The sequence below is a fragment of the Neolamprologus multifasciatus genome, chromosome 8, assembly GCF_963576455.1.
Source record: "Neolamprologus multifasciatus chromosome 8, fNeoMul1.2, whole genome shotgun sequence".
In the NCBI taxonomy this organism is placed as follows: Eukaryota; Metazoa; Chordata; class Actinopteri; order Cichliformes; family Cichlidae; genus Neolamprologus; species Neolamprologus multifasciatus.
The window spans coordinates 3,563,640-3,591,512 of record NC_140446.1 but is presented as its reverse complement, the minus strand read 5'-3'; the positions used below and the strand labels follow the sequence as shown (position 1 = coordinate 3,591,512).

Genomic DNA, 27,873 nt, shown 5'->3' with positions numbered 1-27,873 from the left:
TAAAGTTTACTTGGTAAATGGTAAATGGCCTGTATTTGTAAAGCGCCTTACTAGTCCCTAAGGACCCCAAAGCGCTTTACATATCCAGTCATCCACCCATTCACAAACACATTCACACACTGGTGATGGCAGCTACATTGTAGCCACAGCCACCCTGGGGCGCATTGACAGAGGCGAGGCTGCCGGACACTGGCGCCACCGGGCCCTCTGACCACCACCAGTAGGCAACGGGTGAAGTGTCTTGCCCAAGGACACAACGAACGAGACTGTCCAAGCCAGGGCTCGAACCGGCAACCTTCCGATTACAAGGCGAACTCCCAACTCTTGAGCCACGATCGCCCACTTCTGTTTACTAATTCTCTTGATTTGATAAGCGCCCCCTACAGGAATAAATAGGTAATGACTCTGAGAAGACTAATGAGGACCAACTTAAGGCACCTGTATTTCACTAAATATAAAATCAAGCAACAAAGGTGATGCAGCATATGACCTAATCTACATTGTCTCTTTCCTAATATTCAGGGGTATTTTTGGCAACTTAATCTTCTCTCATTGGTTAAACTTTGATACATGAGTGATTTATAAGTACTAGTATAAGTACTGAGATAGAGCAGTAAAGTATAGAGGCACCTTTTACTAAGCTGTAAACAGACCTGACTTCCTCGTATCCTTCTTTCTCTAACAGGGAGCAGTGAGCCTAAAGCTGCGCTAAGCCTGAGCATAAAGGAGCTCTTATGTATCTTTCCACAGCAGCTTTGTGTACCTGGCACAACGATAAGCTTGTCCCGAGGACGTGCACATTTTCAACATATTCCACATTCTTTGTTTCTTTCTATTGTGGCACTCTTGCAGCACGAAGTCATGCATTCACGACTCACCAGGACAGCGTTGAAGCGTTCCTCCAGCTCTTCTTCAGGTGGCATCGGGAGTTTCGCCCCGGCTGTTTGTCTCTGGGGCCCCGTGGACCCCGGGCCCGATGGCTTGCCATCCTTTCCCTGAGAAACCTCAAGGCTTCCTGCTGCATTCCCCATGACTGGCAATCCAATAGATCCAAAAAACACACATATGCACCAAACTCAAAAAGCAGTCACTGCCAGAGTCTCAAAAAGGATCAAATGTGGGTCTGTCTGCTCATCCAAAGTTAGGTTCGGTGTAGCTTGTGGCCTTCCATTATCTCCACAACTTTCTGTGTTGGTTTACATTTATTACTTGTCAGCTTTCAGTTTTCTGACAAACAGAAGAATGAAATCCACCCCAGCCTCTGAATGACAGCTCAGACCTGGCTCAGGTCCTAGTGTATTATGAAACCCTAGAAAGAGGGAAGGGGATATCCTGACAGGGACGGACGGACTGACAGCTGAGCGAGTGACAGAGGAAAGGGGGAGGAGGGAGACTTCAGAGCCCGAGGCAACTGCTGAACAGCAGGCTGAAATAACAACAGGGAAAAAATCAACAGAAGAAGATAAACAGCAAAATATAGGCAGCACTTTGGTGTGGAGGAAACTCAGGAGGAAACTACTCCCAAAGCTGCTGCAGGTAAGCACACTCAGCTGGAGCTCCAGGTGATCTGTGGAGGTTCTTCATCTGCTGCTGGATGCTGGCAGTCGGTGGACCTCTGAACTCCATATCCAGAGTAAAAGAAAAGAGGGGAAAAAACAGGGAAGAGCAGAGAACCGGCAGGCAGCCACTCTGTCTATCCGACAGGAGAGAAACTGAAGGCAGCAGTGGCATTAGTTCTAATAGCACAGAGCACTCTGGGTCCTAATGCCTCCCTATTCAGGCTGCACCTGACCATGGGAGCTTTCAGAGCAGGTGTGTCAGACGCATTTTAGTTCATAGGCCACATGACACTCAGTCAAGTTCAAGTGGGCCGAACCAGTAAAAGCCAAACAATATACAAAAAATATCTTTAGTTCATAAATGCAAAGAAGTACATTCTGAAAATCACATTTTTTACTTTTAAACAGCTACTAATCTCTAAGAAAAAATGAGATTGCTGCAGTGAAAACATTAAACTCAACCAGAGCAACAGAATAGCTTAAACAAAGAATAATTAATAAATTAAAGGAGCATCTGAAGAAAAAATGAAAGAAGTTACAGTATCATATGATTGTTGGGTTTTTCTCTGTATGTATGATTGTAGGGTCTACCTTACAATATAAACTGCCTCGAGGCGACTGCTGTTGTGATTTGGTGCTGTATAAATAAAATTGAATTGAATTTACAATCTAAATAACATGCAGCTCTCTGACGACTCTGCAATAGTCGGCCTCATCACTGATGGGGACGACAGGAAGTACAGAGAACTGACACAAGGCTTTGTGGACTGGTGCCAGCAGAAGTGCCTCCAGATCAACACTAATAAAACCAAGGAGCTGGTGGTAGACTTCCACAGGCACAAACATCCTCCTCTGCAACCACTGAACATCCAAGGTATGGACGTCGAGGCTGTGGACAGCTACAGGTACCTTGGTGTTCATCTGAACAATAAACTGGACTGGACTCATAACTCAGACGCCCTCTACAGGAAAGGGCAGAGCAGGCTGTACCTGCTGCGGAGACTCAGGTCTTTTGGAGTGAAGGGCCCACTCCTGAAGACCTTCTATGACTCTGAGGTGGCCTCAGCCATCTTTTATGGTGTGGTCTGCTGGGATGGCAACCACTCTGCCGGGGACAGGAAGAGACTGAACAGGCTGATCCGCAGGGCCAGCTCTGTTCTAGGATGTCCTCTGGACCCAGTGGAGGTGGTGAGTGACAGGAGAACGGTGGCTAAGCTGTCGTCCCTGTTGGACAACATCTCCCACCCCATGCATGAGACTCTGACAGCACTGAGCAGCTCCTTCAGTGGGAGACTGCGGCACCCACGGTGTGGGACGGAGAGATTTCAAAGGTCTTTCCTCCCCACTGCTGTCAGACTCCACAACAAAGACTTTTACAGCTGATCAAACACACACAAACCCACATGTGCAATAAGACTAAGTGCAATACTCGTTCTCTGACAAAGTTGTATTTTTAGTCAGTTGTATATAGCATTTGTATTCTATTTTTATCCTATTGTATATATTATTTTATTTTATTCTATTCTGTACAGTTGTGTACAGTATCTTATTCTTATTGTATTCCAGTGTTCTCTCATTTTTGCTACATAACTTTGCACTGTCCAATTTCTGCTGTGACAAAACAAATTTTCGATGCCTCTTCGTGTGATATATTACTCGATGTGGTTTCTTGATTTCTTTAGACCAAGCACTGAAGGTCAAGATGAGCAGGTATGCTCATCAGTTGCATACCTGCTGAAGTTCAGGGTCTGGCTGGGCTGGGGTCAGCAAACATTCAGCGTCAGCATCACTAGCTAGCTTAGCGTTAGCATGGTGTCTGTGCAGATGCTTGCAAAGAGCCAAAGTGATGTTAGCTGAATGATGCAGCTGTTTTGCTCCTGGATGCAGTGTACCATTTACCACAAGTGCTCTCGTCCTTTTGTGCAAAAGAATAAAAGATATGTTCACATCCAGGCTGTAGACTGCATCGCTATTCTCCTCCTCAGACACATGAAATGAAACGTGCAACTGTAACTGGTAAGCGGGATCGACAGACAAGCAGACTATCAAACATATTGCGAGAGCAGTAAACGGATAGAAAAACACAATGAAACTCTATCAGTTATGGATTGGCCTCCTCAGAGCCTCAATATTATTGAAGTATTCTTATGACTAGGGATGGGTACCGGTATCCGGTGCCATGATGGCACCGGTTCTGATATAAACGGTAGTAACCAGACCGAAAAGCAGCGCACATTTCGGTGCTTTATTTCGGTGCTTTTTTTTCCTGAGATGTGATACACTTTGAATTCTAGCCAATCATTTTACGTTTCCGGGGATAGTAGGTGGGTCCAGGTACGTACGTTCTTTTAGAGCAGAGCTACAGGTTAAAAATGCCCAAGGCGAAGCGGTCAAAAGTCTGGCTGTACTTCACAGCAAAAGATGCAAACTCAGCAGCTGCAACAAGTGCTTTAAGGTGATACTGTGGAAAGGAGGTAACACCTGAAATCCGATGAAACACCTGGCGACGCATAGCGTTTTTTTTAAAAGCTGAAAAATGCGCCGTATTTGATAGCTTGCTGCGAGACCTCACACCGAGCACATCTACTGCAGGTGTGGTGCCTGTTATCGGACGAAGAGTTAGCAACATCCCCCAAAAACCCGAAGAGGAGAGTCCTGGCCCCTAGCCCTGCCAGTGCAGCAGAAATGATGAGGATGATGATGCAGCAGCAGCCGTTCTTCTCTGCGTGAGTAGCTTAATGTTGTTCGTGTATAATTTACATTGAGTAGGCTAACCACGTTATTACATTAATGCATGTAAGGTGAACTAGCAAACACCATCATAGCTACATGCGGCTGTCTTCTTGTTTGATGGCAGATACTCCCTTCACCCTGGCCAAAAAGGCTAAAATGACCAAATAAAAAGTGGGAAACAGTTAAACATGAGAGGTTTTTGGACAAAGTTTTTGTTTTTTCCATTGTTTAAGCTGCTTCCAGCCAAGAGTGATACCATATATGCCCTATAGCTGCAGAAAAGGCTAACATTGTTATCTTTTTACAAAAAAAACAGCTGAACATGAGAGGTTTTTGGACCAATTTTGTGTTCTCCATTCTTTAAGCACCGGTTTGAGCACCGTTTAAGCACCGGCACCGTTTCAAAAGTACCGGTTTGGCACCGGTATCAGATAAAACCTAAACGATACCCATCCCTACTTATGACAGATAACTAGTATAAGGTCCAAAGCAATATCAGGGCCAGTGCAGGGAAAACATCATCAGACCAAAGACTCAGAATAAAGCATAAACTTTAAGAGTAGCCAAATCAAGAATCTGGCATATTCTTAAATAAGATGAAGGCACTGGCCTCCTCAGCAACACCAAAGGCTGGACTACAGAAGACAACCAAAGAGTATGATGACATGGTTAAGAAAAACAATAATATAACATGTAACCACGTCCAGAAGACTTGATGGAGGCAAGCATATCATTATCTACAATGAACAGGAGGGAGCTGCTTTACTACAGCATTTGGTGACATTGATGGGTTCAAGACTGCAAGCAATCATTGTCTTCATCAGAAATGGGCAGTAACGCGTTACTGTAACGTTTTTTAAAGTAACGAGTAAAGTAAGGGATTACATTGCAAACACGGTAATTAGATTACCCGTACTTTCCTGTAGGAACGCTGCGTTACTGCGTTACTAAACCGTGATTTTTTTGTGAGAATGTCTCATGACAGTGACGTAAGCGCGTGCGACGTTCGTGACAACAGCTGTGTGCAGATCAACAATGGATCATATATCGAGTGCAGAGAGAGTATGAGCATGCAGCGTTTAAAGCGTGGAAGTACTGACCTTACTTTGAGTTTGATTCCATAAAAAGTGACAAAAACATTAGTGTCCGTTGTGCGTGGGAAGAAAACTTCTTTTTACAGCGAAAAAACCCTAAACAAGCACCGAGTTCGCAACAACGTAATGGGAAATTCACAGAGAAACTCGCGGATCCTTCCACTGACCGCTGCGGCACACCTGCACCAAGGTAAACCTCCGCCAACACGTTCTCACTCCCAAAGCGTCACATTTTAGGCTAGGTGACAAATCGTCAACATATTACGTTTTCGGCTACCCACCACGTTCCTAAATGACGACCTCGGAAAAATGAGGAAATATGAGAACCGTATGGACTCAATCTACACATGTTCGCTCTTTTTCTTCAAATCGCTTAGAAACACGCTATTTAACATCATTAAAGTCATGGTTAAGGTCAGGAAAAAGGTTATGGTTAGGGCTAGGGATAAGGTTAGGTTTAGGGCTGGAATACAGGGCTGGAACGTCTATTACCGCGGGAGCGTCATTGCACTGGATTTCGGCCATAACCCGCCACGTACCATAAGAACGCCGAAGGTCTCCTTTCGCGTTCCTCAGGAACGCCGCGGGACGTGACAAAACGTCGGCATGTTACGCCTCGGGAGTGAGAACTGCCTCCGCCTACCTCATTCCTGCTTTACAGGTGAAAATAGAGCAACAGGACCGCTAGTCTTTGACTTTATTTATTTTCTGCTGTGTTTTACTTGCATCTATTTGAAAGACTGAGTGTAAACACAAAAAATATTTTATTTTATGTGCTGGAATGTGCAGAAAATAGTTTTAAATGTTAAACTAATTTCTTCAAGTCAGAGAATGGTGCATATAATTTAATTTTTACTTGATGCATACAATTGACCAACACTGGTCTTCATCCAAGTATTACAAACAATTCTGCATCTTAAATGTGCATAAAAATGAATCTAATTCTTGAAGAGTTCATGTGAATGTTTTGCATAAAAAACAACAACAACAAAAAAATAACCCTGAAATTAAAGCTCAAAGTCTGCACTTTGATCAGATTTTGATTAACTACAAAAAAAAAATATTTGTCTGTCAATTTTATGACACTAAATCCGTTCATGTCTCGTGTCTTGCATTGTTCGAACAAAGGAGAAATCCAAAATAGAAATAATGAGAAAATGCCTCTTTAGAGGTCACACTATTCCTAAACACCACATTTTTAAACATCTGTACTGACAGAGCTTCACCACCACCGCATCCTGAGGAGCAACAATAAAATAGCTTTTATTATTATTTTTAACTTTAATGGAAAACTCCAAAACAATACATCAGCCTTAAAATCATAAACACTGACGTGATGTGTCATTTAAAGCCACAGACGTTGGAGGACTGGTACTTATATAAGTCAAAATAAAGCAGTTAATGACTCTTTCTAAATTAACAAATAATCCATCAATCAGTAGTACAAATGGAAAGGGAGTTTACAGACAAAACATTAAACACTCATTAAAACAAACAAACAAAAAAACATTGTTGAATTCAAAATAAAAACAGCATTTTTTTTACAGAATGAGTTATTAAACAGATTAAAAATTCGAATTAAGATGTGTTGGATATGTTGCTCCACTGCATCACAGAGCAGTTTTAGAACAACTGAGAGTCATAAATGCTTGTTTATTTATTGTGTATTTGCAAATACAAGCCCAGAACAACTTTGGGGTTTTTCTTCCACCAAAATTTTAGAGCCTTTTGTCACCACAAACACACCAAACAAGTGTTCCTTCAAAATCTGTGCATTTATTACTCATACCTGCTACAGACAGAAGTACTAAATGCTTAGTTTCTAGGGTTTTATTAAACCAAGAACATCACAATGGGGCTCAGTACTGCAGATTTATTAAAACAGATGGTCAGTGTGGAGAGATCTGACTTACTCTTGTCTCACTGTGTTAAATAAAAAAGGGGACTTAGATTATATTAAATATGTTTAACTTTCCTCAGCTCTGTACCTGTATGCTGTACAGTGTCCTGTCATCTAAGACTTTGTATCAGGCTGACATCTGGTGGGCAAAACTGTATTACAGTTTTCAAAGAGTGGGCTAAAGATGCCACGCAGCAGTGAAATGGACCCAATCAGAGCAGTTAGTCAAAGTCAAAAGAGCGGCTTTATTTTTTTATATCACCTTTATTTAGACAGGTAAATCTCATTGAAACACAAGGTCTCGTTTTCAAGAGCAGCCTGAATGTGTTAAAACACACTATAGTCATTACATTTCATAAAAGCAACTAACTGGAAAAATACAACTTAAAATAAAAGACTGTAGAAATAAAACCTTACAAACAGGAACAGCCATGCAATGATGTTTTGTCTATTATCCTTACAATTTATTAAAAAACCCTTATAGTATAGTATATATATAGTATAAGGAGCATTGTAGGAAAATGCCTTTTCCCAAGTTCTGAGTTTATAGTTAGTTAATAAGGTGGGATAGCCACCTTTTTCTAAGGGTAGTATGAAAGCTGTTTTCTGAACATCAGGAACAGTATTAGTTTGAGTGGAAATATTACAAATATGTGACACTGGTTGGGCTATAAGACCTGCAGCGAGGTGTAAGAGATAGGGAGAATGCTATCAGACCTGCAGATTTTTTTAGGATGGGGAGGAAGTTTAGAGGAGGAAAAATAGAGAAGAAGAAGATGGAGAGAGGAAAAAACACTGAGAATCTGCTGAAGAAAAAAAAAGACACACCAGAGAATCCACAACATGTGCCCAAAAACAGTAAATAATAAATAATAATAAATAAGTAATGTTACTGAACAGCACAAAGTACTAATAATACAAGCAACAGCCACAGTGCAGAGCCCACAGGGGCTGTGACGTTGAGCCCACAGGCTCTGCCGTGGTCCACACCAGAGATTGGACACCCAAGGGCACCCCACCCCCAGCAGGGGCCCTGGGCAGGCAGCCACAAGTGAGCCAGAGCCACCTGGCACTGGACAGCGAGAACCACCAATGCCACTGGCAGGGAGTGTGGTCGGGGGAAATAGACAAGGGGGAGTCAAAAACCTGTCCTGACACGTAGACATATACAACAGACACACAAAGACACAATAGAGAGATGTTATAGATCTTGTAATGGTATATTCTCGCCCCAACCGGTCGCAGCAGATGGCCCCGCCCCTTCCTGAGCCTGGTTCTGCTGGAGGTTTCTTCCTGTTAAAAGGGAGTTTTTCCTTCCCACTGTCGCCAAAGTGCTGCTCATAGGGGGTCATATGATTGTTGGGTTTTTCTCTGTATCTATGAAGCGCCTTGAGGCGACTTTTGTTGTGATTTGGCGCTATTTAAATAAAATTGAATTGAATTGAATATTTATGGTGTCTTTCCGTTTGGGTTACTTCATAGTGGAAAACTGTTGTTTGCAAGAGAACATTCATATGTTAGTGTGTGCAGAAATACCATTTTTTTTGTATTACTATGATTAAAATTAGAGCAAATATGTTGTTTGTTTATCATCTAAAAAATAAACAAAGTTTCAAGTACAAACAAGAAGTTAAGTCTAAGTAGGAAGTGAGAAAAGGGCCCACAGACCGAGCATGACCTCGAGATTTTAATCTGTCCATTTTGTGTGTGCAGGAAGCTCGGGGTATTTTGGAGGGTTTGTTTGATAATTGTGCTTAATAACAGCTCAGCACAAAAGAGGCTGAATAAACAGAATCAGTCAGTAGAATTCTGATTAGCTCAGCAACTTTGGTTTGGTTTTGTCCTCTGAGCTCAATAAAACTTGGAAAACTCAATCGACTTTTTGCTACTTACATCAAAACAAATAAGCTCTTATTTTTGTTATTATACTTTAAAATAATAAAAAGTATGACACAGGAACTAAAGGTGTGAAAAAATGTTGGCTTCTCAGTCGGTTTTGAATTGTATATTTCAGCCATTTTCATACTTACAGAACATGCTAACGTGGAAATCACTAACCTGGCCTTCCAGGCTGTAAAGCTGAATTTAAGGATAATTTTTGTTTTAATTCTACTACCATTGAAAGCCAGTTAGAAGTAACCCTTGAAGCTCTTCATATTTCAGGCCTTCTTTAAGAAAATTAATGACTGGGTGTGTATCAGAAGGCCTGGAAACTATTTTAATGGGCATCACACCACATATTTATTGACATATACTGTGTCAAAATTCATCATTAAGAGTAAAGAGGAGGACGTCAGATATCACGTTTATAAGGGAAGAGAGTTAAAGTTAGACAGGTCGGACAGATGGATGGTCTCGTTTGGTTCAGAATTCCAAAGTTTTCAAATATGAGCAAATTAATTTGATAATGCAGACAAACACCTGGATTTTCTTGTGTCAAACTGTCTTGTTGTGGCTTTTTATTCATGATTACTGAGTTAGCCGTCCAATTAAAGTAGCAAACATCTCTATTAATTAATATGAGAATAATACTACATAAATAAGAAACAGCATGTGCCAATTTGTCCAAAAACATATTTGCAAACACTCGTACGCTCCTCTCACCACGGGCTGCAGCTCAGACGTGTTTACAGAAAGATGCCTCAGCGGATGGGTGCTAAAACCACCAAAGCTTTCTCCGAAAAACATGCAAGTACCGGAGATTATAAAGAGCAACGCATACTGGCACAAACAGACCGACGTATGAATGCACTGAAAAGGCAAACCCATCTGACTGCAGCACAATGTGGAGTCTAATAAAGAGCTGGAAATGAGAAATAGGCTAACCCTTGTCTGCAGTTTCTGTGACTAAAACGGAGCCTCAGCAAGCTTTGATGATAGCCACGGTAGCGTGTGTGTGTTTGCATGTGCGTGTAAATGCATTACTCATGTTGTGGGCACATAAACTAGTTTGGGTTTTTTTTTCAGTCCACTTCTGTGCACCTGTCACTCTTCTGGGAACAGAAACAAGGTCCCCAGAAGGTATATCATTCATTTACAGTATGGAAACTGGGACGGAGGTTACAATGTAGCAAGCGGTGGTTCAAATCTCCACAACCATGAATGTGAGTCATTACAGCACTCTGAAATCCAACTCTCTGTGTGTGTTTGTGAACTGGAAATGTATGAAATTAATCTTTAATTACACATACTGAGCATCTCAAAGATCGATCCTTCAGAGAGATAACAGATGCAAAAATAGCCTGAAGGAACAATTTAACTGTAACATTACAAATGTACTTGATATGTCTTAAAAATATAAGAAAAATACTGATATATGACCAAAAACTGGATGCTCTTTTCTTCTTCTGCACAATGAGGGAATAAAATAGGAAATTACAACTTTTGTTTTAGGACCACTGAAGGTCTTACACAGAAAAATGAGAAAAATCTGACAAATTACAGGAAACAAACAAACTAATTAAGGAGGAAACACAGTGTTTCTGTTTTATGTTAGGCTGGAAATTCATCCAAAATAAAACAACAAGCTGAAAACTTGTTTTCATTACACAGACTAACTTGGACTGGATTGATTTTAAACAATCAATACTGGCCTAGAATTAGTTCATCTGTATTTTTCCCGATAGATGATATGATACATGATATATGTAACATTTGGCTCGCTGTCCCTACATTAGGGACAAAGACACAAGATACACTATATCAGTTATTACTACTAAATTACTGAGAGGCTCTGTGGGAGATCTGATGCTATGGTGAAAAGTTTGCTCCGCACTGCATATGAAGCAGATGCCCACAGGCAGTTGACACTGCTCGCGGTTTACAGGTTGACATTTGAAAATGTTGTAAACAAACCTTCAGCAATGAATCTGTTTCCTAAACAAAAACAAGAGTCATCAATGTCCAAGTTTTGTTTGGTGAAAGGCCAAAACCTCTCTGGTGGATGCAAAACCCTATAGACACTTTTCAATTTGACATGTTAAATAACGGTGTAGATGGCAGGCACGGGTGCTCACTTGCACAACACAAGTGGTGAACCAAGCAAAAGACAACGGGGACCACAGGACATCAGAGTGTTTGAGCAGAAATAAGAACAGTGGTGAAAACATGTCAGGCTCATGCACACGCTCCTCATACAGATGTGGCACTACACAAAAATGTAAACATTGCTTTATTCCAAATAGATTTTTTTGAAGTATTTAGCCTCCAAATAAAAGTCCTAATCCTACTATAACAACATCATCCATGTTTTTGTGTGAGATTACAGAAACACATTGATAACCTGATTCATAAGCATGCATCTGATCGGCCCCCACATCTGGAAAATGTGCGTGCGTTATGTACAAATTTGCACTGAAATAAAAAATGCATTTTTAGAAAATAAAATTCACCTCTCAGCTCGCTCACCCATAGTTCAGGCTTTTGTTTAACTGCGTGAAAACGATCAGCACGAACGCATTCTGCGGTTCAGTCGCTTGAAAAAAAAAAAAAAACTAACTGAAAAACAGAAGATATTTTATGACCTTCTGTTTCTTCTTTCTCATGTGTTGCAAATGAGCGTGTGGTTAGACGTTTCAAAACTGAAGTGACTCCAGCCGTCTGTTGAAGGGTGATAAACACGTTGACCACGCTGCTTTTTTCTTGCGCTGTGACCACTGGGACTAATGATGACATGGGATTCTTGTCAAACCGCAGAAAACCGAGGACCGAAGGCAATTTTTCAACTTTCCGTTTTGGTCACCGCTAAGAGTGTTGTTTGATCAGATACGAATTATCTAAGCCATGAAACTGACTTCAGGAAAGTTTCACATTGGTAGCTGATACAAATCGACTTCTGTCACACAGCACTTTAGACTGACTTTAGTGGGATTATGGTGCAACAAATTATGAGAGGATTAATATGCTCCTGTTTTATTGAAATGTCACCTACGTGTTGTGTGTAGATGGAAATTCTTGTAATAGAAAATCTAAGAGGGCCGAATGTAAGCATGATAACATGTTTTGCATGTCGTTAAAATACAATCTAAGCTTATTCAACTTATATTACTCAGTCATTTCTGAATCTCAATGATTACCTCTAATGTGAAGACGTCTTCAGGTCTAACAGCTGATGGGGGGTTAGGTATTTATTGCATGGGATCTTAAATGTGCGTCATACAGCATCAAACAGTATAATGCAAGTCTTGGGTTTTGCTTCCAAGCAGCTGGTAATTTTGTAAGTTTTCAAAATGTGGTCTTGAGAAACATTGAATACTTTTTCACTCATTTTCAGTCCAGATGTTTTTGTTTGATTGTTAAAACTGACCTATTAATCATGCAAACTTAAAAAAAGAATGTCGAAAAGTGTTTTAATTCAATTTGAGCAATTGCTTTGACGACAGTGGGAAGGAAAAACTCCTTTTTAACAGGAAGGAACCTCTAGAAGAAGCCTCATCTGCTGTGACCGGTTCTTGTCACACGACAGCACAAAGACATGCTGTGTCTTTAATAATAATTAAGAATTACATGCAGAGAGGTGTATAAACACATAGTGAGTGAAGAGGGTGACTGAAAAAGACTTAAAAGTAGAGATAGTGTCTGTCTCCTGAATCCAAACTGGAAGCTGGTTCCACAGAAGAGGGGCCTGAAAACTGAAGGCTCTGCCTCCCATTCTACTTTTAAATACTCTAGGAACAACAAGTAGGCCTGCAGAGCGAGAGTGAAGGTGTTCAGTGTATGAGGTCTTGAGCCTGATAATTCAAGACCTTGTTTGTGAGGAGCAGGATTTTGAATCCGAGCAAGTATCTGCTTAGATACTAAATTTCAAGATCAAGTACAACTAGAAAAATTTGCATTCCCTGTGAAAATGCAGTGTGAATGCCTTGTACTGGAATATGGTGAAAACAGTCGAAAAGCAGCATTATCTGAAAAGAGCTGTAGAAGCAGAAGTCTTTGCTGAAAATGGCTGTATTTGAAAGGGTACACTATGCAGTGTCAATAAAGCAGAGTACATGCAAGTAGGGAAGATGTGCAGTAAATGTTACAGGTAGGATTCGGACCTATGCCACTAGATCTCACAGCAGCTGCTCTTCCCATTGAGCTAAACTAGCTCTGGTCTCAAATATGATATGATGAGAGAAAAAATGTTCACTGTGCAGAAGAAGCTAAATGTTGCTGAAAAGAGCTTAAAATGCTGAAGGTTCAGCAAAAAAAAGATAAGGAACCTGAAAATTGTGCTCAAAAGAGTAGAAGAGGCTGAAAATTGTGCTAAAAAGAAGTGGAAAAAGCTGAAATTTGTACTGAAAAGAGGTGAATCGGCAAAATTATTTTTGCTGAAAAAAGGTCAAGAAGCAGAACTTTGCGCTGAAAACAGGTGAATCAGCAGAATTTCTGCTGAAAAGAGGTAAATAAGCTGAAGTTTATGCTGAAAACAGCTGAAGAAGCTGGAATTTGTTTTGAAAAGTAGCGAAAAACTGAAAAATTCTGCTAAAAAAAAGGTGAAAAAGCTGAAATTTGTGTTGTAAAAGGGTTTAAACAGTTGAAGTTTTAACTGAAGAAAATGTTGCCATAAGCAGGATTCGATCCCTGCCCTCCTACTCTGAGAACGGCTGCTTATCTCACTGAGCTAAAACATGGCTCAGCCCAGCAAGCAAAACTGGTGATCACACTGATAATGTGGTCCTGTTCAGCAAAATGGGCCAAAAAAAATGACATAAAAAGCTCAATATCTGAAAAAGTATAAAAGTTATGAGCACCAAAAGTCATAGCAGGCATTAGCAGAAAGAGCTGAACAGTTTAGATTTTGAACAGTGAAAATCGGCTGAAAACTGAGGAAATAGTTAAGTGGCAACTTGAAGAATAATAAAGGATAAAGAATAAAGAGAAACAGGATCTCAGTAGTGTGGATGCCCACACAATAATCTCAGTTTTATCCTCCTCAACAATTAAACTTACTTCTGCATTCTTTCATCTCGTCATCCAAAGCTGTGTGAAATTTCAGACCTGTGTGGCTGTTCTTGCGTCAGACTGTGACTTTCCTCTTTGGGATGTTCCTGTTTTTGTTATCACCAGAGCTGAGCAGCTTCACAAGTTGCAGCTTTAACATGTTTGGGGAGCAGCGAAAACCACCAAACCTCTCTCTGAAAAACATGCTGGTACCGCAGGTTATAAAGAAAAACGTGTGTTGGCACATATAGATGAGAGGAATGCATGAAAAAGGTAAACCCGTCTGACTGCAGCGTGATGTGGAGAGACGAGAATGAGAGACAGTTTCAAATATGCCTGCAGTTTCTGTGACTAAAACAGAGCCTCAGCAAGCTTTGATGATAGCCACTGTAACATGTGTGTGTGTACTTATATTACTTGTGCTGTGGATACAGAATCTGGTTTATTCAGATCAACGCTGTAAACTTGAATCTCTTTGGTAGACAAAAAAAATCCCCATCGAAGGCTGACTTTGAGGTTAACGTTACTCAACCAGTGGCTATGCTTAAGTCTGTGAAGGCCTTGATAGAAATCAAGATAAAGCTGTTTGGAATTACAGAAACTTGACCCTGTGTGTGCCTGCAGGATCGACTCAACAAAGAGACCCCCCCTCACCCCCCCCACCCCCAAAAATAAACAAACAAAACACAATGACATGGTGATGTCAGTCACCAGAACAGGATCGTTTCGGCATATGAACGTTCTTCTGCAGACGCGAACTTCATAATGTTTTTCTCCTCTTTCGGTCAGTGGAGATGTTACTTCTTGTTACAATTATAACCCTGTTTTTTACAGTTAGTTACCCTCAAAGTTACGTGTTGGTGACATCAGCCCATTTACTATGAGAGAGAAAGCAACAGCAAGGAGGAAACCACCTGCAAGAAAAAATTTTTTCTCATTGTATATTTAGCAATACTCTCCTTTCCTTCAACTGTGAAATGGTCGTGTTTGCATGACTGAAGATCTCTTTTGGTCTAAAACAGCGGTCCCCAACCTTTTTTGCGCCACGGACCGGTTTATGCCAATATTTTCATGGACCGGCCTTTAAGGTGTCGTGGATAAATACAACAAAATAAAACCAGTACCGGTACCGAAAAAAAGAAGATTTATTCATAACACACGTGAAAATACGGAGCCCCGCAGGAAATATAAATAAAAATTAAGACGGACTTTTGCGAGATATCGCAAAAGTTTTGCAACATCTCGCAAAACTAACTCGGGATCTCGCAAAAGTTTTGCGAGATCTCGCAAAACTAACTCGGGATCTCGCAAAAGTTTTGCGAGATCTCGCAAAACAAACTCGGGATCTCGCAAAAGTTTGGCGAGATCTCGCAAAACAAACTCGGGATCTCGCAAAACTTTTGTGAGATCTCGCAAACGTTTTAGCCGCATTCTTCGGACGCTGGCTCGAAGCCGACCGGGAGGTCGAGGCACGATGTGCCGGGAAAGCGGTGTTCCCCCCGGCTGTAGTAGGTCTCGACCTCCCGTTAGCTTCAAGCTAACGAGATCCCGAGTTTGTTTTGCGAGATCCCGAGTTTGTTTTGCGAGATCTCGCAAAAGTCCGTCTTAATTTTTTTTTTCTCCCATGTCCCCTGCGGGGCTCCGTATGAAAAGACCCAGGAAACCGAGTTAACAATAAAAACGATAACAAAATAACGCTGAAAACCGATAAAAACCCTGAAAACTATACATTTCACACCTGAGCCTCAACTCTCGCGGCCCGGTACCAAACGACTCACGGACCGGTACCGGTCCGAGGCCCGGGGGTTGGGGACCGCTGGTGTAAAACATACTGTTGCGAACGTGGTTTAGAATATTTTGCTTTAATCTAACACATTAGTCGTCACTTCAGTCAAGGGTGTGTCTGAGTGTGCTTGTGATTGACTTCTCATCATCCAGTGAGCTAGCAGAAAACTAAGTGACTACAAAGTCTTGTGAAAAATGTTAAGACCAAGGTTTGCAAAATAGATTTTTCAATCAGGACTCAGCATGAGTGACAGCAACAATGTGGTTAGAGAAGTCAGAAAAGCCTTTCTTCCCAGAGGCTTCGACAAGAAGAGGTTTGAGAGGCGAGGCTGGGATGATTTGGACATGTGCAGGGAAGAGATAGTGGGTATGCTGGGAAATGAATGGAATATGGAGCAGCCAGGCAAGAGGAAAAGTGGAAGGAAAAGTGAACCACTGCCAGATATTTTGCTCCAGTCTAATCACCGCTTACAACAGGCATAGATCGCAAATTCAAAACGTTATTTATTCCAATAGATTGATGACGGTTACTTCAAACCCCAGAGGCTGTCTGCTCCCAGTCCACCTAAAACAAAAAGAAAATACTAGAACAAATCCTTGAAGCACAGGTACAAGAGGAGTAATAGCAACAATTTTACGTTCCAGTTTATTAATTCAGTTTTGATTTGTTTGACTGACTCTTCGTCTTAAAATGGAAAAATAGAACCCAGTTCTATTTGTTGTCGTCTATCGTCACAGCTGGCCCATTTGCAGAGTTTCCAGTCTGATTTCTATCTGATCTTTATCTGTGCTCAGTTCAGAGAAAAATGACAGTAGCTGATTTTAACATTCATGTAGAGACTGAAAAAACTCAACACCAGGTTTTTATTTATGATTTAGACTCAGCTGGCGTGTAAATGAGCCCACTCGCAGCTTTAGTCACACTGTGGATTTTGTCCTGACATGTGACGTGGATAATAACGTTGAAAACCATTTCTTAATAACATTTCATTTTAGCTCAAAGAACTGTAGTACGCTATATGTATTTCTGAAAGTGCTGTATCATTTTCAGTGCCAACACATGCAGGAACCTAAATCCTACTCCCACTACGAGATTGCAGAGCAGTACGTACAACTTTAGATATTGTGGCTCCTCTGAAAAAAAAAAAAAAAATCAGAAGTGCCTGACTCCGGGCTATAACTCACAAATGCACGTCTTAAAGCTGGAGTAGAAATGATACTGCACTAGTTTAAGAGATGTTTTTTGGCACAGAAAAATAGTTTGTTGCTCTACAAAAAAGCCTCCGTAAAGCGACTATTTGTCAGTGGTGAAAGAAAACAGACCTCAGTCTATTTGAAGAGTTTCAGTCAGGTTTCACAATCCATCGTAGCGCAGAGACGGCACTACTGAAGGTTACAACTAATCTTATAGTCTCGTGTCTGATTGTTCTGCTAAACCTCGGCGCAGCTTCCGACACTGCCGATCACAACAATGTCATACAGAGCTTGACTGTTGCAAGCTGCTATTAAAGGAAACGTGCTGCAGTGGTTTGAATCATCTGTGCAAGCACCAACTCTGTTTACGTTATTAGAAAATACTCCATAGATATTCATTGCTTTGCAGATGATGAGTTATTTCTGTCCATGAAGTCACATGACACAGGCACGTCTCAGAGACAAAGACCTGAATGACTAAATAATGACAACTGAGAATATTATATTTGGTCCTAAAAGTCATATAAACGTTCCAGCCAATCAGATAGCCATCCTGGATAGTATTACCTTGGCCTCCAGTAACACTGTGAAGAATCTTGGTGTCGTTTTTGATGAAGACATGTCCTCCAATGCAGATATTAAACAAATATGTAGCACTGCTTTACTTCATCCGTGCACTGTCTCTAAAATTGGAAGCATTCTGTTGCACGGTGATACTCAAAAACGAGTTCATGCATTCATTACTTCTAACTTAACTATGGCAATTCATGATTATTTTCACTCCCCATGTGTATGTATACCACTTCGGCGTGTTTGTCTTCTCTGGCTCTTCATCAGTCGCTGCCTATGCTCTCTTTTTCATGTCTCTTCCCTTTCCCTGGCTCCCAACCAGTCCTCGCAGACGAGCCGTACTAATGATCAGTCTGTAGAGCCGGATAATGAGAGGGGGGGTTGGTTCATTTCTGTGACTAGTTCAACTGACAAGTAATTTTATGACTGGAAACTCAACACTCCTCTAAGCTCTGAGGATTTATTGTGTCACCAAAGAGTGAAACAAGACTAAAGGTCAGCCAAATCCAGTCAGCTCTGAATTCTGCAGGAAGAGAAAAGCTGATAGAACCAGTGAGATCTTTTGCATTCCTTCTCATAAATGAGCTTTCTTAAGTTTTTATAAATTTCTCTTTTCTTTGCTCCCCAAAAACATGCAATTCTATATTTCTTATTGGCAAAACTGTCCTAATTCTATTGAATATATTCAATAAGACCTGCAAATATTCTGGTTTGAAAGCCAAAGTAAAAGGAAGGTCTGTGTAATTAAACCCAATCTAAAAGGTAAATATTCTCAAAAAGTTATTTTAAAATAGCTGACACTTATAAAACCCATAGAAATCTGTTGTGTCAACCCCTTAAATCAAAAGCAACATGAAATTTTAATGAAAGAAAATATACAGTTAATGCCCAAAATGTAACATTTTAGACAACAGCTTCATTAATTTTGGACTATCTTGTGAGAACCAGTGAAACCAGAAGTGTAGAGAGTGTGAGTTAAATTAGAAACTCTGTTTATGCTGGGTAATGTAGTTCTCCTAAAAGTTAACCAACTTCTCTTCAACTAGTTCCTCCGCCTCGGAGTCTGTTAATGCAGATTATTTAATCCTGCTAGTTACATGCTTTTGTTGGGTAAATCAAACACACTAAAATAATTCAAGAGACAAAATGTGTTCAAAGGTTTCACTGGCTGTTTCAACCCCTTTCTGAAATTAAAGTTTGTTTGTTTTTTTATATATAGATCAGCAATAGCTCTTAAAATATACCGAAAGGCGTTGATTCAAACAAAAAGCAAGTCTTAAGGCAAATATCTACAAAATTAAAATAAAACTTTATTGTAATTTATACAAAAAAAACAAACAAAATAAATCAAGAATAACTGGGCTACAGAGTCACAGTAAGAATGAAGAACATCACATGATAGGATATTTACATACAAACATTTGACAGTCTTGTCAGTCACCCCGTTGTATATTGCGGTGAATAACAGCACATATAACTAAGCTGTGGTCTATCTTCAAATAAGCTGCATTTTTGCACAGTAACCTTTTTTCAAACATTGTCTTCATGCTATGAATGCTTTGGCGATGCTGGCCCTCCTAATGCTTACGGCTGGATCCTGATCTTCACTGATGACACATCAGGTCTGTAAGATCGTAGCTTTGAAGTCTCTTCAGGCTTTCACTGCCACTTTGTGTTGTCAGCTGTGTGTTCATACATAATGTGTGTCGTCATCAGGATAGGGATTTGGGTTGGTGGGTGGAGCTGTAGCTTAACGTTTACTGGTAATTATGTGACAATGCATTGAGGTCATGTTACGGGGCAACACAAACGTAATGCAGAGTAGTGTAATGAATGAAATAATTAATTTTCCAATGAGTAATAAATAACGTTCGGCGTTACTCAACAAAATGGAAAAAAAGTCATGTGGAATATGTTACTTTTTTTTAAGGAACAGCGCCATCACTGGTCATATCTGGGATAGGTGGTTGGATGTGACGAGGTGTTACATGAAAGATCTCCTTTTTACCTATATTTTGGTGCAGGGTTAATCTTCTAGAATTACATGAAGTTTGTTAGGTTTGAAATGACACTGAAAAAGCAAAAAATAAAATAAAAATAAAATATATATATATATGTATATATATAAGCTTGACTTACCAACAAGTTACCAACAACTGAATATAAGATGTTCCATTTCTAATAATGTTTATTCAACTTTTCGGTTCTTCATAACAGCTGTACGAAATATAAAAAATACAATATAATACAATATATGCAAAGCAGTTCATTGTCCACTCAGAGTTTATTTGGTTCCCGAAAACTTGAAGGCAACGGGACCATCGGGAGATGTTGGAGAGCATGCCGAAAGCACGGTGAGAGCAGGTGAGGAGGCGGAGATTGATGTGGAGTTCACCGTCTGTGGCACGACCAGATTGCGATATGGGCAGCCTGAATCGTAGATAAGCCTCAACACGTCCTGACGGAAACGCACGCCTACCAGGGCGTAGAGGATAGGGTTGAGGCAACAGCGGGTGTACGCCAGCGTGCAGGTGACGTACTCCAACATCAGACCACAGAACGGGCCAAACATTTTGCGACACAGCACCGCAGTGTACGGCAGCTGGAATACCAGAAAAACCAGCACCAGTGCAACCATCAGCTTCAGGGTACGCTGCCGTTGCCATTGCTTCCCTCGCCGATGTGCGTGCCCTTCCCACAGCACTCGAGCAATCGAAGTGTAGCTCGCCACCATAATGGCGAGGGACAGGCAGAAGATGGTGATGATCACGCCACTGGGAACCAGTCTTATTTGACCACTTACTTGCATGACACAGTACGCTTCAGTTTTGTTGCTTGAATTCCCAAAGAAGCGGTTTGAAACCCCCGAGAAGCGGATTTCGGGGATGCTTAGAGCCACTGCAACAAGCCATACCCCCACAGCAGTGAGCTTCCCAGCTGTTAGGATTTGGCTGCGCAGCCTGAGCATTTCCTGCGCTCGTGCTACTACCATGTAGCGGTCGACACTGATGCATGCCAGTAGCAGCAGCCCGCTGTATGTGTTGATGGCGTAGGTTGCACGCATGATCTTGCAGAGATGATAGGAGAAAATCCAACCCTTGTGAGTGTCAATGGCCTGCAATGGGAGTGTGAGGAGCAGGAGGAGGTCAGCCAGCGCCAGGTGGAACAGGAAGACATCGGTCATGGAACGAAGCCGAAAGCGGCGGTAGAGAGCAAAGGTGGCGATCACCAGGGAGTTTCCTGCAACGCCAAGCAGGAAGATGGCGGTGAAAGCGCAAGCTTGGAAGGTTTTGATGACGTCAGCCTGGTGGTCGTCAGCTTCACACCAGTCTTCATTGTCAAGATAATCTTCGGAATACGAGTCATTACTTATATTGAAGAAGTAATCTTCAGCAAAGTCAGCCATTGCTGTTGGAGAAAATAAAACTTGTAAGTCAAAGGATTATTAAAATAATGAAAAGCAGCAAAAATACATACGTTTGCAATCAGTGTTTGCAGTACTGCTTTTTTAAATGTACTTTAAATACTATTGGTGATCCTCAGCATTTCCCCTACACTGTGTGTGGGCACTTTAACTTTCACATATAACTGTATCATTTAAGCCTAAAGTATTCCAGTATCACATGCAGTCCCTAGGGAAAAAATAATTGACCACCTCTGCTCTTGGAGCAACAAGAGGCTGACATTTTTTGCCTTTCAGTAAATCAACGTGAAAACTAGCAAACAGATTGGTTTAACTGGGCTCAGACACACTCTGTGGCCACCACCAGGTCAGGATTATATTTGGTTTGTGATTGTAAGACTGACACTTATTATGACAGATTAATAAGGACATGTTTGGGTCATAAATTCAAAGTAGGTACTTGTGATGAATTTATTTATTTCCTGGCTTTTTAGGGGACATGGTCAGCAGACATGTATACTATTGATTGGGTCTTTCCAAAAGGCCCTTCAGTACATTAGCTTACATTAGTCAACATATGACCGTAAATTTCGGTCATATGTTGATTCCTGTAGTCGCTGCTGTTCTTAATAATAATAATAATAATGGATTGGATTTATATAGCACTTTTCAAGGCACCCAAAGCGCTTTACAATGCCACTATTCATTCGCTCTCACACACTGGTGGAAGCAAGCTACGGTTGTAGCCTGGGGCAGACTGACAGAAGCGAGGCTGCCATATCGCGCCATCGGCCCCTCTGGCCAACACCAGTAGGCGGTAGGGTAAAGTGTCTTGCCCAAGGACACAACGACCAGGACAGAGAGCCCAGGGATCGAACCGGCGACCTTCCGGTTACAGATACACTTCCCAACCCTCTGAGCCACGGTTGCCCCGTTCTTATAGGCTATATGCATTCAATTTCTAAATGTTTGTTCATCAAGTGAGTTATTCTGCTTACTCTTGTCAGTAATTATGTACGCAAACTACAGCCAGAAAGCTGGTTACTAAACAGCTGCTCTGACTTGTGGTTTTTGTCTCCTCCCTCTATTATTTGTAGCTGCACCACTGCAACATTTATTAACATTTATCTAAGCAGGAAGTGAAACTCATGCAAAGAAGATTTCTAATCTTCTTTGCATGAGTGTGCTGGGCTAAGACGGAGTTTCAGGAGAAAACCCGCCCAAGCATGTCCTCTTATGGATCCAGGACCCTCTTGTGAAGCAGCTAACGACAATGTGCTGCTTGAAAAGGGGAGAAATCCCCCCCATTATGAGTTGTGTTTCCTTTCATGTAGTAGGGGGCACATCTCAACTATTCACTGATAACACCCCAACAGCTGTCATTTCAGGCCATGATATTAAGCTTTAATAAAGAGGAAGCAAGCATGGAGTTGAGTGCAACGGCAACATATAACTAAAGATTGGAACTGAAATTTCCCTGAACAGACTTTGCCTTCTGCATTTTATTTACAACATAAAGTTAAAGCAGTCAGTTGTGGGCAAATAGACTGCATATGAAAAACTTCCTGCTGTTTTGACATGTCTGTAATGAATGTCTTGAGTCATTCTGTACTTCTCCAAAATGCCACAGAAAGACCAGCTTGCGTGAGTACTTATTATTGTTCAAAAAGCTGCAGTGCTCCTTTTACATGAAGCCGGGGCTGATTTTGAGCAGTGTTTTGCCCTGCACGTCACGATATCAGGAAATACCAACCCCTTTACAATCAGGTTGAAAGTGAGAGATCTGCTGCAAAGCTCTTCAGTCTGACTAGGCGGCTGTGATATTTTAGTCATTTCTTAGCATGTTGCGTGACACTGGCATCAGGTCGTTGGTACAGGGGAAATCGTGGGTAGCTTAAGGTTTACAGATCAGTCAGTGTCGCGTGCTAACAGCCTTTATAGACAGTTTTCACAATCACCTTTTTATCATTTCATCTTCAGCGATGTGCCTGTTTGAACAGGCTGCTCACAATGTTAAGTTTATTACAGCAATCCTTTTTCTTCTCTTAACTTGTCGGTTTGATGGTGGGGACACACATTAAGGTAAGAGGAAAAGGAAAACGTATAGACGGGCTGGTGTCAGAGGGTTTGGTGCCAGTGTGATTTTCTGCTCTTAGAGTGTGAGTTAGGTGAGGGCTGCAGTTAAATGTGGAATCAGTCAGGATGGGAGTAAAGTTTTCAATACTCGAAATAATGTAAGTCATGTGCAATACTTAACAGAAAATCTCCCTCCGAATGGAGATGTCTGACAAACAGAACACTATAATTTGTTAGCAATATTAGCTCTCTCTAGTTCATACAGGTTCAGGGTTGAAAGAAAAATCCTGCATTAATAACCTTGTCATGTGTAATTTAATAAAATAAGAAAAACTCAGAGCCCCTTTCTGGACACTAATTTGTTCTAGTAGATGTGTTTTTTTCCACATTTAACTACTTAAAAATGTAATCTAGTAATACTCGTAAATTAAAGCGTTTAACAGCACTGACCGCTAAAAGTAGTTTGCAAGCTGCTTACTTTAAATATCGCTCTCTAACGATGGACAAAGGAGCGGACTTGGATATGTTCCTGGTCCATGCTAATTTATATTCTACGTATGTGTTTATATAAGACAGCATTTTATAAATATTATATATACAAAACATTACTGTGCATTTCAATGCCTGGGTTAACACTCATAACAGCACTTTGCGTGATTGTTCGTCTTCTCTGACTTTGACACGTCAGCCTTCAATCTGCCTTTGAGCTAATTTTTTTCTCAGTAGTGGGCTTACTCTGTAAATGCATAAAAGACTAATTATATATATCACAACATTTATGGTTTAAAATTTTGATTCAATTTAAAAGACTAAAATCCGAAGAACTTGGACATCCAAAAGACTGTTTTGTAAACATTGGGATGTGGTTTTCTTGGCACATTAGAGGCGTTAAATTCATCCCTTTATTTCAGATTTTAGTCATGGAAGCACCAGATATATTTTACTTTTTGCTTCTTTTTCAATTTGCTACTGATTTTCTTTATGTTGACGAGGCGATGGTGACTTCACGTCTAAATAAAAAGAATTATGGGCAACGTTCCTAAACTTTAATGTTAAATTAAAAAGTAAAACAAAAAATTGTTTTTTTTTTGTTTTTGGTTTTAAGGCTTATCAAATGCTTGTTTATACATTTTTAAAAACAATGCAATGTTCAACACGGATATACTTTTATCTGCAAAGGATGTGCAGCATTTGTGCCGCTGCTACAGCTATCTGTCTACAAATGGTTTGTCATGAAATATTTAGAGAAGAATAATTATTTTTTGGGTGGATTTTAAACAAACTGAAACATTTTTCTTGCTGTTGCACTTTGCATTTTAAAAAACGAGGCATTTATTTTGCTCGTTGATTTTTCCCTGATTCAGTTTGAACTCTAAATATGTTTTGCACTAAAATGATTATTTTTTTAATCTTTATTAACAACAACAGAATACTGTGCCTTACGTCACAATATCAGGAAACTTTTACCTCCTCTTACAATCAACCTGAAAGTGAGAACAACCCCACCAAACTCAAACATGCTTAAATTGAGTAGGCAGGCGTTTTATATTTCACACATTTTCATGTCTGCCTGCAGCTTTCAAGAGCCAGTTTCATATTTTTATCATCAGTGTAGCAAATAAGAATACTATATTTTTAACTGAAGCATACGTCTTTCTAATAGCATTGTGACGGAGTAAATCTCCAGCTTATGCTTTACAATTTACAGTCACTTCTATGGTTAGGAAGAAATAATTCTGACATTTTGGTAGTCATATCTTTGGTATAGTTTTCACAAATCAAGTGATTATGAGTCATATGTGGCTGCAGATTTGTTATGAACCACAACCACACTCCCAGACATTTCAACTTGGTGGATTTTTCCACAGTAAACTGATTAAAATCACTAAATTTGCCACTAAAAATTTGGTTCTTTGTAAAGTTACTGTTACATATATGCATCTGCACATCAAAACATGTGAAAGCATTGTCTCTTAGCTTACATTTTGCATTATTTTATAGTTACGTGTCTTAGAGCCCTTACCTGTACTATTAGAGGTGTTGAACATGTCCTTGGTGCTCCTCCTGTGGCAGTTGGAGAGATCAGTGAAACTCTCATGTTTAAAAACACGCCTTTGGGGTAAACCTTAACCAATGAAACACACTCTGTGTTTTGCTGACCTCGCCGTACCCCAGCTGTTTGTTTCCTCAGGAGGATGTGAACTGACTGAGATGATTCACATAGATCTTTATGATACCTTGGCTTTATTAAAACAGTGCAATCAAGATAAATCATTAGAATGGGTTTTTGCCTATCAGTGCTTTTGTTCTCTCATAACGTTCAAAGTCTAGTTGACTCCCTAGCATGCTGCGGCTTCTGTCAGTTCTCTTTTATTCACTTATATATGCAGCTTATTTCAATAAATGCTCATTCAGCTCTAAATTAAAATAAAATATATAAAAGTTAAATGAAGCTTCTGTTTTGAAAATCTGTGTGATCATGTTGAATCATCCTGATAGTAGGTTAGTAGAGAAAAAAAAAAGTGAACTGGCCTTTTTAGATACAGGTTATTTCCCAAAATTTGTCTTTGTTCTTGTTATAGATTGAATATTACAATGCATTTTGCTGTAGGTTCAACTGGCAGGTCAAACGTAACAAACCACATGGGCGTGACTGCATACTGGTGCCAGGACCAGTTCATAACCTCTGCCTGCTTCGTTTCGAGAGTTTATGATCGTTTGAGGACCCTGGCCACACAAGTCTCTCAACTTGTGAACTCAGTCAAGCATTTTTTCTCAAACCAAACTCAGAGTCATCCCTCGTGAGACCAAAGGTTTTCTGTGTAACCACCATAGAACCGTTATTATTGACACCTTAAGACATGAGATCAACTGCCAGTCAGCTAAAAAAGTGATGAGCCAGAAGACTCCGTGCATGTTGGATGATGTTATGTACGTTGTACATCGACTGAGAGACCAGCATATATATATATATAGGTTATACCAAGAGCATTGGTTGTCGATGAGGTGGTAAAGGAAGACGACCAAAAACAAAACTGGGGGTTTTAGAAATTTCATCAGACATAAATACTGATTACTGTAAAAGTTTTGTCTTCTTACCAAAACCAAAACATTAACAAAGGTATAGAGTTTACCGTGAAAGCAAAAATGTTTTATTTCTGGTTTGCGTCCCACTTTTCACTGCTGCTTGACGAGTAGTTTGCAAGCGTTTATAGACAAGTTAGCGTCTTCCATTGAAACTACTGATGACCGCAGCAACCTGTAGGTGACTAAAGCAATTGTAAGGAGGTTCTCAGGACAGCACTGTATACCTCTTTGTTTGACATTAGCAACCTCCTGCAACCACTCATAACTATTCAGGGAATACTCTTTCCCCCCTCAGTACTGGTGGTTGCAGGAGGGTTTTAGGCCTAAAAACGTACGCGGCACTGCTACCTGCTCTGGAAATGCCACTGCTTTATCCCCGAGTACAAAGTGATTGGACCTGATGAATGCTGCATAGCCAAGTTGCAGCTAGCTGATCTAGCATTGTCGTTGCCCACCGAAATAAATAATCAGCAATTATTCCAAGCAAAAGTTATAATCAATATTCACTGGGAACTAGTCTACTTTTCTTCAAAGATCACTGTAATTTCCAAATGACTGATTATAGTTTCGAAAAGCTCACAACAACTATCTCATTCTCATTGGATAATGACCTGCGATTAACAACCCATTAGCCAAATACGCCACATAAATTTACCTCACTTTAAAGGTTAAATTTTTGCTTCTTTATTATATACCATTTAATATAAACTATCATGGATCACATCAGCTGGTAAAATAATATGAGAAGCTGTCCAATAAGCATTTGCAATTGTTTATAATTTTGCTACTAATAATATTAGCAAAAACGAAAGTTTTAGCCAGCTAGCTAGAATTTAGCTTATGCTACATGACTCTTCAGCATGTTCTAGTGTTAAATCTTATGTAGCCATTTCGATACATAATAGCAGAGTATGTTTAAAGTATATTGTATACAAACGACTTTTCAATTCTCTGGCTTTGACTCATCAGTCTTTAGTCTGCATGTTTTTCAAAAGTTGTTTAAGACAAAATATATTTCTCTGCACCTCTCCCTAAAACAAAATTTACATTTTAAATTTATATTAAATGTAAAGACAATCAACATGCCCAAAATACAAATTTGCAATTACGTTTTGTTTTTTGAAAGTTGTTACTTCAAGTGGTTTCAGAACCACCAGAAGTTTCATATTCAAACTTTGTGTTGAAGTTTCATGTTCAACCTAATATTTCAGAGTTTAGTCACGAAAGCACTAACAACAAGTGATTTTTATTAAGTTGTTTTAGGTCATAGATTTGCAACTAGATCATATTATTGTGCACAGTAATGGAGTCTTCTCTGGGTTATTTATTGAATAAAACTTTTAACGACAACCCTTTGAAGCACGTGGAGTCTAATTTTCAGCCCTCGTAGTTTCCCTGAGTGAAGGTGTGATACTTAGAAAGTGATAGGCCTTATTGTGGTCCTTGACATAGCTAGTCTGATTATCTAATATAGAAGCATATTCAGACATTTTGCAAAAGTAAACATGTCTCATAAATAGACATTTGTGTAGATGCATAGAAATGTTG

At 40.2% G+C, this 27,873-nt stretch overlaps 2 protein-coding genes across 4 annotated transcripts in view; both read right to left on the bottom strand.

Moving 5' to 3' along the window:
* Positions 1-1,742, bottom strand: part of fmnl1b (formin-like 1b) — a 41,152-nt gene extending 39,410 nt beyond the window's left edge. The window contains exon 1 of one of the 3 annotated variants that reach the window (XM_085169917.1): positions 879-1,742. In XM_085169917.1, coding sequence (XP_085026043.1) covers positions 879-1,031 — 153 coding nt within the window. In that variant the 5' untranslated portion in view covers positions 1,032-1,742. The remainder of the gene's footprint in view (positions 1-878) is intronic. The other 2 variants (XM_085169920.1, XM_085169918.1) reach the window with 2 other exon arrangements.
* A 14,005-nt stretch (positions 1,743-15,747) lies between these two features.
* ccr10 (chemokine (C-C motif) receptor 10) lies at positions 15,748-27,025 on the bottom strand. The gene is made up of 2 exons (XM_085170525.1): positions 25,262-27,025; positions 15,748-21,167 (listed from the first exon to the last, which is right to left on the bottom strand). The coding sequence occupies exons 1-2, from the start codon at positions 25,284-25,286 to the stop codon at positions 20,044-20,046; spliced, it is 1,149 nt and encodes a 382-aa protein (XP_085026651.1). The 5' UTR covers positions 25,287-27,025; the 3' UTR covers positions 15,748-20,043.
* Positions 27,026-27,873: the final 848 nt, after the last annotated feature.